Consider the following 10,247-nt stretch of genomic DNA (forward strand, 5'->3'; position numbering starts at 1 on the left):
GACGGTATATAAAAAAACGACGTGGCTCGCGTAACTCCCGGGGAGGAACCCTTTTTTTTATACTCCCTCTCGGGGGGGGGGCGCGGCCGATACGAAGATGTTCGCTCCCCCCACAATATCGCAAGAAAATTGTGTTTCTCTCTAAAGATGTCCGATACATCCTTTCCCACGTGCGGTGCAATCAGCTGGATGCCTACCGGATGCAGACGCGCCCATTCTGTTCGCCTTGTCAGTACTCCCTGAAACAACGGAGCGCTGTGGTGTCATCTGGATGCTCCTCTCAAACGTACCTGTCACGTCATAGACATTGTTCCAAATGATGATGTAGGCCCCAAGGGGGCTCTTTGTTGAGGTATCGATGGACTGCCACCTCACGCCTAGTGTAGACGTTAAAGGTACGCGTCTTCGGCATCTCGCCCGCCCAGACTGTACCGACTCTGGTTTCCCAGAGGCTGCTTCTCACTTCAGAAAGATCGTATTGGCTCATGATGACTTTGTGTGCAGGGCTCCCGCCCGGCACACTTCGTAGCAGTGTATGCAGTGGTATTTGGCCTTCATCGGTCATGATCAGAGAGGTCCAGCCTGCCAGCAGTTAGTGTCTTGCAATCCTTAATGGCATGAAGTGAAACTACTTGTAATATCAAAAATGTTCCGTTCGAGAACAATCCAGAACGGCTGGCCATCCTGTCCATCACGCATGGCCACCTCGTGCTTCTCGATACTCTGGTATGAATCGCCCAACCAACGCTTCCGGATCAAATTGCCCGTTGTTGTTCGATACATGCATGTCCAGCATTAGATCGCCGTGCCGCAGCGGAATTGGTCGCCCTAATCTGACCCAGCCATAATACTCATCATGCAGCGGGGTTTCTCTCTGGCGGCTTGACGGCGTCCCAGAAGCAGACTAGATAGACGGTGCGGCGTTCAATGATGCATACTTCTCTACCGTTTCCACTGTTCTGCTCCACGATGTCCGCCGGCATCCACTGATACATAACGCGGTGCTTGTCCTCAAGGGGCGCGATCACGTCGACCATCTGCGCCCAGGTGGGCAGGCTCGTGTCAACCGGGTCTGGATCCGCGTCACGGCCCCAGATGGGGCGGTACTGCTCGATGGTGTTGTACAGGCACGTTTTTTGCGACGCGCGAGTGTATCCAGGCATGGCAAAGTTAAGGTTGAGCCACGTGCCCTCTCTGTTGACATCGGGGTCAGCGAGGTTTCCGACCTGCGCCGCGACGTCCTTGAGGGCTGCCTCAAAGGCTTCTTTGAGACCCAGCGGCGCCGCACAGAGATTCTCATATATCTTGAAATAGCCAGCCGCTTCATGGAGAAAGTGTCTTCGGAGAGCTCGGGGCGATCGGGGGTCCTTGATGCTGTAGGGCTCCTTGCCTTGCTCCCCGTCGAGTTTGTGACCTGGAAAGTTGAGCACGAAGTCTGCTGTGTTCTCAATCGGATCCGATTCGCGGTACGCCGAATCGGCAATGCTGTTAAGAAAGGCGCGCTGCTCTTCCGGCTGGCCCTCCAGCACCGAGGGTCGAACAGTCCAGGGGTTTTTCACCAGCTCCGGCATGTGGCCTTTTCGCGGGTTCACGTGAAGCGGCTCAAAACGGATGGGGAGCACCGCTGTAATCAGCATGCACATGGCACGGTAGAACCAGTTGCTCTTGTCGATCATGTCGTGACTATTCAAGAGCCATGGGAGCTCCTCTGGGCCGGCGTTTGGCCAGACGAGAGGGTTCGACCAAGTCGAAATGATATCCGCAATGTCCCGCTCGTCTGCGAATGTGCGACCCACGAGATGCTTGTCGAGAACCTTTTCTAGGTCGAACCTATTCCACACGTTGCCGTAGGGAGAATTTCGCCATTCTTCGTAAGCCTCCTTATACCACGGCCGCCACTCTTCGTATTGCTTCCTTCGATAGTGTATCCGACGAGCCATTTGCTTCAGCGGCCGCTCGAGTGAAGCATTGGTCTTTAAGTCATGGTTCCAGGCTGCGGGTACGCACGAGACATCGAAGCCGGTCGTAACACGGGTATCAAATACTCGGGGCATCCGGAGCGCGTCGCTGCCATACTTCGCAACAGTAGACTCCCAGAATTCTTTCGTCGTCGTGGCGCATGTGTACAGAGCTGGCACCGGCGAACTCTCATAGGTATACGGATACTCCAAATCGATGCGAATTGAGTGCGACGCCCATGTGCTCGGCTTAAGGATAGGCCATTTTATATTCGATGCCAGAAATGCGGCGCCGTTGGATGAGCCACTGAAGCGGTATATGTCAAGAGGATGTGCACTTAGATTGGCGACACCGCCGAAGATGGCGTTTTCGAACGATTCGCCCATTTCAGACAGCAGCTCGTTAAACATGAACTGCAAACTATTAGCAAAGCGCAGCCATAAGTGTTGTTGCCGGTGACTTGCCGTCTCGCGATCAGGGTGAGGTTCGGGAAGCATTTCCGTCAACTGATTGAAATTGGTCTGGCCAAATCTGACGCCGTGCTAGATGCATGTAAGTCATATGTCCGCTTGAAATCCTGAAGAAAGATTGTCTACGGAGTTTGCTTTGCGCTGAAAACTTACCAGTATCTCATGAGTGATCTGCATACAGCTATCAGCAAGCACAACATACAGCTTGGGGGGAAACAGAACACACTGTGATCGCTAGGAGCGCTCTAGCTTGGCGTTTTGATGTCTCGCTGACTCCGGGTTTGATCAGGGCCAGAGCACCCATAGTATCGACCTGGATCAGGATCGATTGTCGGCCATCGATCTCGAGCGGACCAGTCACTCCATAAGGACAGCCGTTGGGCGCCTCTGAATTGCGGTTGACAGAGTTAAAGGTGAAACTGACATCCTCGCAGAAGTGGTCAATGGCTTCTATGTAATCGCTCACGTCAAAGCGGCCATCGATTCCTCTTTCTGTGGCCCTCCATATTGTGCCCCTTTCGTTACTTTTGCGGCCTTTGGGCAACTGTACGTTTTTGGTGGCGCGGATCGTCCTCATATCGAGGAACGTAGACATCCTACATGGGATCATCGATCAGTGTCCATGACAGCCCCTTAGGAGGAGCGACTTACCACCTGGTGTAAGAAGCCTGTTTGAGAATGCGGTTTGCAATGTCTAGGACTTGTCGAAGCTCTGCCCAGAGAATCGCATCATCGACAGACCACTTCCTGTTTTCTCCGTCTCCGTCGACAAATTCTTCAAAGTCGCAGACCCATCGATCCTTTCCTAAGACTCTAAACCACTTCGACTCGTCGATCATGTCGCTGTCCGCCAGCGTCCCGCTGGATGCAAGGGGCTCGGTCTCTTTCGGCATGTTCTCCTCTTCCTGCACCATGAGAGCGGCCTCCCATGTGCGCATACCGCCGAGCGCCAAGCGTTGCATCTCTTCGGCCTGCAACAAGCGATCAAGGTCCTCGGGATGCGGCTCCGGAATCGTGTCGCCAAGGTCCGGAGGGTTGACCGGCTCGAACGTATCATGGTTCAGTCGAGGGAAGTCGGGATCTATCCAAGACCGGCCGCCTCCTACATACGGGGTCTTCCTTGATACTCCGTACCTCGATGTCCAGCCGCTAGGCTTGGCCCACGTTTGTGTCTTTGCCGGTGGGACGTAGCTACTCGAAGAGGGGGGGCTGACGGCGTTCGTGGCAGGTGTTTTGGCAGTTTTTAGGCCCATGAGTGTGTTCCCAGCATGGTTCTGCACGTCATCCAAGAACTCTAGGTAACGCCCTGAAGGCAGGTCCGAAACCAAGGCTTCGAGGATCTCGAGATTATCGGCCATCGTGGCTTCGTCGGGCAGGCTTTGATCTGTTGGCGATGCCATGGATATGGCATTGCATGGTCGATTGAAAAGTGAGGAGAGACACCTAAAAGGTGATATCTAGGAGGTGCACGATGGCTTTGCGAGAAACACAGAGCGCGTACACGAAACGAGAAAACATGAACAGGGCAAAAGCAACCATGTGCATTCATTGATGTTCGGTATGGCAGGATTGATAAGGAAATTGTGATGAAATTCGCGAGCTCTCCCATAGCAACCGACCTCGAGCGGTCGCGGGTCGTGTCGGACAAAGGAGACACCTATATCTCAGGTCGAGGGATAACAACAAAGACGAGAATAGACACAAGGCAAAGCTGCCACCTCTTTGCTCAAAGCATTGGCCTCGAGAGTACTCAGGCTCTTGAACAAAGAATCAAATCATAGCTTAGAATGCATCGCCTGACGTCTGGCATTGACGATCACGGGTAAGGCAGAACAGATACTGTGTGGGCGAAGGATGCAGACGGATGAGGAAGAGTGTGGCGCGGGCGTCAATATCAAGGCTTTGTTTGGGATTATGTTTTGACGTTGCGTGATAATACATGTTGGGTCCCTGCAGCTTGACAGATCTCTTGGCTTATTGTTTAGAGGTGAACGGCATAATGCGATGATCAACGCGGCTAGGAAGCAGGTTAATGAGAGCTTAGCACATCTATCGGGGGTTGCGGCGTTCAAGTTGGGTCAATTCAGAATCAAACATTCAAAGTAGGGAGACGCGATTTCGAGACAGATTCGCCAGCATACTGAGTATATTTCGCTGGGAGCCACATGACATATCTTTAGCAAGTCACAAGAGTTTGTGCAGGAGAACTCCTGTGACAACGCATACACTTTCCCTATATGATGGTCGCAGCCTGACTCACTGATACCCATTGCAGGAATTTCGGCTGTCATATAGACGTCACTGAAAGGTCTAAGAGATGGAGTTCCACGTCAGCGGAAATTCGACCATAAGGTGTGCGGCTCCTTGCCGACCCAGGAAAGGCACCCGGTATTATTTAGTATGCTGGCTGTGCATTCGCCTGAATGTTAGAACAGTGATGATTCAAATCACTAGTGAAGTGGTCAATTACTTGACCGAACCCAGTCCAAGACGAGTGCACTTAATGTTCATTTCTTTACGAGACAGAAAGGAGTGGATGTTGAAGCGAAGACATGAGAGCACGGAGGTGTCAAGGCCTGGCCCAAGGTCCTAGAGGACTGGCTCTCACGAAAGTGCCGCAGCACATACGACCTGTACGACATTGCTGAATATTTCCAACTTCGGCAAGATATCAGTTATGCTGAGAAAACCACATCCATCACCAGGCTTCTAAAGAGCCCACCATTCAGCCCCGTCACCAATCTGATGGTCTCCTATCATCTCCCATGTAGATGATCTTGATTTAGTACCTCGGTCATAGTGTTACCTCCTTTTTTATGCAAAGATCTACTGTTGACTATGACAGGGTATCAAACTTTCAGGTTTCTTCAAGCGGTGAAGGACAATGAAGGATGGGCAGCATGCGATCGAGTACTGAGACCATCGTTATAGTGCTTAGCGGGTTAAGACATCCTACGAGTTGGAGGTATATCAATCAGCAGTACGCTCCAAGGTCCCTGATACTTATAGATGACCATTACTCAAGGTCATAGCGGGCATATACGCGTTTGGTATTATCCCAACCGGTCCCGCCTCTCTCTAGGCACGTCTGGTCAGAACTTCCCCGAAACATATCTGTCCAAAAGCCTATCCATGGATAAGCCCACAATTGACTAGGCATGTCTGCTCATGCCCATCTCACATGTGTTACAACGAGCCCGGCCACGCGTCTGGTGGTACTGGCGCGAACCCTGGTTGAGCGGCAGAGGCAGATTCATGAGTATCTATTCATGAGTATCGAAATATTTACGAGTATCAGCGGCACAGAAACCTAAGCGTGAGGCGGAAACAACCATGGCGAGCTGACAAGGTGAACACTCTGCTCAGAGCGCGCCATATAAGGGCTACATAGAGGCCCACCCGCAGGGATGAAGCCATCGCACGTGCGCCGCTCACATCAGTGGAGCATTTGCTCTGTCCTCGTCCGGGGTAGGTAGCCTCATGGCGTCGAATGCACCGCGCGCTCGCTGTCACCGGGGACAAAGAAGGCGGCCTTGATATCCTGTCACCAGAAGCAGCGAGGCATCGGACCTCCTCTTTGTCGCAGTCTTTGGCCTGTCAAATGGGGGGCAGGCTGCATTCCGGTGTTCGAACCTCGATTGTGTGCTGCAGCGGCGCGTGGCCCAGCGAACAAAGACCAGCTTCTGTGGAGTCCAGTGCCTTAGCCGCGCTTGTCGATACGAAGTTGCATTCAATCTTGCTGAAGTCAACAGGCCTCGTATATCTGCTTGCCCAGTGTGTTTTACATAGAGCGAATCTGGGGGACAGAAATATAAGTCTCACGTGACACTCGACGCCCCATAGCAGACAGACCTCGACAAGACATCACAATCACGTTACTTGTACAAGATGAAGTTGATGGCTCTCAATTGCCGTCTATCTACTCTCCACTGTCATCCACGTCATTCCCTGCCGCAGGAACATCTCGTCCTCGGCCCTGGGGTCCTCCAACCCCACGACGAGGCGGGTAACGTTCCACATCTTCCGGCGTGTGTTTCGTCTGGGGGAATCTCATGGGGATGCATCATCAAGAAAAGGGAATTATACGTCAAAACCAGAAGCCCGCGACCATGCAACCAAACAACCCGGGAACGACTTTTTTTTCGTGGCGAAGGCTCGTAACAAAGGAAAAGGGCGGTATGCCGAGGTGGTGGGTATTGAGGAACAGGATTTCGCTCGTAGGGGGCGAAATGATTTAGTCATCCTCATCGGAGAAGACCTCCTCACCACGCTTGCGACGGGCCATACGGTCTGGAGAAGGCAGAGTTAGTGAATCGGCATCATGGTGGGGTGCGGCAGAGATGGAACATACCCTTCTTCTTCTTGCGGAGCTCGGAAGAAGTAAGCTTGGCCTTCTTCTTGGTGGAGACGATCTTGTTGCCCATGGCATCGAACTTCTCCTCCTCCTCGCCCTCGTCGGCCTTGAGACGGGGACCAGCACCCTGGCCCTGGACCCAGTTGTGGCCGGAGGGAGTCATCTTACCGTCAAGGACGGCCCAGACCTCCTCAGTCAGGTCCTTGGTGAACTCAGCGCTGTGCGTGATGATGATGACACCACCACCGAAGGACTTCAGGGCCTTGGACAGAGCACCCAGGGAGTCACGGTCGAGGTAGTTGGTGGGCTCGTCAAGGACGATAAGATGGGGGCGCTGCCACGAGCACGCGGCGAGGACGACCTTGACACGCTGGCCACCGGACAGACCGCGCATGCGGGGAGTGGGAGACAAGCTCGGCGTCGAGGCCAAAGTTGGCGCAGTGGCTCTCGATCTCCTTGCGGACAAGGGGACGGAACTGACCAGAGGCGAGGGCCTCCTTCATGTCGACATCGGGCGACCATCTTCTGGTGAGAAGCCAGAAGCTCGTTACGGGGCAGCCAGACGTTGTCGGCGGACATCATGGGAGTCCAGCGCTCGTTCTTCATGCCAACGTTCTCACCCAGAGCGAAGGAGCACTCGTACTCGTACGAGTTCTTGAACTTGCGACGAGCGTTGATGCCGATGACGCGACGCTGGGAGTCCTGGATGCGGAAGATCTTGTCCATGGCCTTCTCGTCGGCGTCGGTGATGATCTTGTTGGCACGGTCCATCGTCTCGCGATCCTCACCAGTCTGGAAACGCCACTGGATGTACTCGGAGGGGGTGGAGTCGAGGTGGTTATCGATGTGAGCGAAAGCGTGCTGCTTGATGTAGGCGATACGGATGTTCTCGTGCTGGTAGATCTCACCCGAGGTAGGGATGAGCTCACCAGTAAGGACGTTGATGAGGGTGGACTTGCCGGCACCGTTGGGGCCAATGACGGCAATACGAGAGCCGAGCGAGCACTGGAAGGAGATCTCCTGAATCTGGGGCTTGGTGGTGCCAGGGTACTGGAAGGTCATGTTGGTGGCACGGAGAATGGCCTTGGCCTTGGTCTTCACGCCCTCAAGGAAACCGGGCTCGGGGAACTGGAACTCCATCTCGGAGGCGCCGAGCTCGTAGTAAGACTTGGCCGAGGGGCACTTCTTGACGAACTCCTTCAGGTTACCACGGTAGCGCTTGAGCTTGAAGCGCTCGTAGTGGATGATGTGCTGGCAGACGTTGTCGAGGAAGCCAGAGTCGTGGGAGACGATGATGGACGTGCAGGGGGAGTTCTGCAGGTAGTCCTCGAGCCACTTGACGTTCTTCACGTCGAGATGGTTGGTGGGCTCGTCAAGAAGCAGAATATCGGGGGCCTCGAAGACGGCACGGCACAGAGCGAGCTTCATCTTCCAACCACCGGACAGAGCGGTGATCTCGCCAGAGACCATGGTCTCGGTGAAGCCGAACTCGTTGAGCTTGGCCTTGACGTCCTCGACAGGGGTCTGGACGTTGGCCTCACGCAGCTTCTTGATGGTCCAGTCAATGGTGGTCATCTCGGTATCGGCGGAGTCAAGGTCGTGCTCGACGAAGACGGTCTTGACCTCGCTCTGCTTGGGGAAACCCTCGACCTGCTCGTTGTCGATGGCGCGCATGAGAGTGGACTTGCCGGAACCGTTGGGACCGCAGAGACCGTAACGCTGACCACGCTTCAGGCGAAGGTGAGTCTGGTTGAGCAGAATCTTGGCACCGTAGGCGAGGGAGAAGGTGCAGTTGCAAAGGTCCTCACCCTCCTCATCGTCGGCATCGCCCTCGGCAGCCTCGGCGGCACCGGGGGAGGCGCGCTTGCGAAGGGTGTCGACGACAGTCTCGGAGTCCTTGTCGCCGGTGATGACAGCGACGTAAGGCTTGAGAGCCTCAACCCAGGTGATGGGCTCGATCTCCTTCTCGTCAATGAGCTGACCAGCGATGGCGGAGATGTAGGTGAGGACGGGCTCGACCTGGGCGGCCTTGCCGTACTTGGTGCCGAGAACCTCCTTGAACTTGGCAAGGACGGTGGCGATATCGCCGTCGAGCTTGACCTCAGGGATGACACCGTTCTGGATGTTACCAACACGGTTGAGGGTGTCAAGGGCCTGCTTGGTCTTCTCACGAGCCTCGGGGTCAGCGAGGTTGTCGTAGTTCTTCTGGAGACCGGGCATCATCTTGGGCAGGAAAGGCGCGACAATGTTGGGGTCGTCGACAAGCTTGCACATGTTGTCGACAATAACAGCGGCCTTACGCTTGATGGCAGTCTCACGCTCGGCGAGGCCACGATCCAGCAGGGGGACCATGAGGGCAAGAGTGGGCTCCTGGACCTCGGTGACGAAGGTGGTGGCACCGAGCAGGTGAACGGTCTCGGGGACGTTCTCGGGCTTGGCGATACACTTGATGAGCTCGGGGATGAAGCGCTCGATATCCCTGTTGACGATGAGCTGGCAGAGCTGCTCCATGGTCTTGTAGGCACGCTCCTTGACCTCCTTCTTGGTGTCCCACATGGACTCGGAGATGACGGGGATCAGCTCAGGCACGCGGTGAGCGAGCTGGGCGGGGGCGGTCTTGACGAGGATGTCGATGATGTCGAGGGCAGCCATCTTCTCGGGCCACTTCTGGGCCTCGATGATGGAGACCTTCAGGGGAGGAAGGATAGCCTTGACGGCGTTGGGGCTGATGGCCTGGCCGATGGCGATGGCGGCAGCGGTGGCGGCAGTCTTGACGGGAGCGGCCTTGTCACCAACGGCGGCGAGGACGGTGGGGAGGAGGTCGACGAGGAAGGGCTCCACGTGGGAGGAGATCTCGGAGTGGGAGGCGATGGCGCCAACGGCGACAGCGGCCCGCTCGCGAGCGGCGGCATCCTTCTTGTTGGCGAACTCCTTCTTCAGAGCGTCAACGGTCCTGCAGAGGGGACGAGGTTAGCCAACATGTCGTCTGTCACGGCGATTGGCGCGTTGGGTGAAAAACCGCTTGGGAAAACCACGCGGAGAAAATGTGGGCTCGCCACTGTGAAAATTGAGGGGGTCAGAAAACACTCACTTGGTGGGAACAGCCTGGTCCTCGATGCGGCCGTTGATGAAGGAAGCGAGAGCGGCAGAGGCATCCTTGACCTCGGCAGCCTCCTTGGAGATGGTGAGCTTCTTCATGAGCTCGTCAAGAACCTTGACGGACTGAGCGTTCTCGGCCATGTTGTCGGTAAATATTACGCGAGGCTTCGGGAGAGAAGGTGGTGGTGGTGTGGAAGGGACAGAAAAAGTCTTCGGATAGTGAAACCGTTGACTTTTTGTTGTGCTGCGTCTCTGGAGATGAGATGCAACGTCTATCGAGATCTAAGTCGTCGAAAAGAAGAAGAAAAACCGAAAGTCTATGCTGCGTACGCAAAAGAAGACTTTTGGAAGAGGGAGGGGTGGAG

General features: G+C 55.0%; 2 protein-coding genes across 2 annotated transcripts; both read right to left on the reverse strand.

The window, feature by feature from the left end:
* Positions 1 to 854: 854 nt before the first annotated feature.
* Positions 855 to 3,787, reverse strand: VDBG_08465 (predicted protein; the record flags this gene model as incomplete). The annotated part of the gene is made up of 3 exons (XM_003001374.1): positions 855 to 2,501; positions 2,632 to 3,025; positions 3,081 to 3,787. 3 exons carry the CDS (start codon positions 3,785 to 3,787, stop codon positions 855 to 857), a joined length of 2,748 nt encoding a protein of 915 aa, XP_003001420.1.
* Positions 3,788 to 6,323: 2,536 nt separating this feature from the next.
* On the reverse strand, positions 6,324 to 10,023 carry VDBG_08466 (elongation factor 3; the record flags this gene model as incomplete). Its single annotated transcript, XM_003001375.1, has 4 exons — positions 6,324 to 6,719; positions 6,781 to 7,153; positions 7,303 to 9,736; positions 9,875 to 10,023. The coding sequence occupies 4 exons, from the start codon at positions 10,021 to 10,023 to the stop codon at positions 6,664 to 6,666; spliced, it is 3,012 nt and encodes a 1,003-aa protein (XP_003001421.1).
* Positions 10,024 to 10,247: the final 224 nt, after the last annotated feature.

This window comes from Verticillium alfalfae, genomic scaffold (genome assembly GCF_000150825.1).
Source record: "Verticillium alfalfae VaMs.102 supercont1.12 genomic scaffold, whole genome shotgun sequence".
Taxonomy (NCBI): Eukaryota; Fungi; Ascomycota; class Sordariomycetes; order Glomerellales; family Plectosphaerellaceae; genus Verticillium; species Verticillium alfalfae.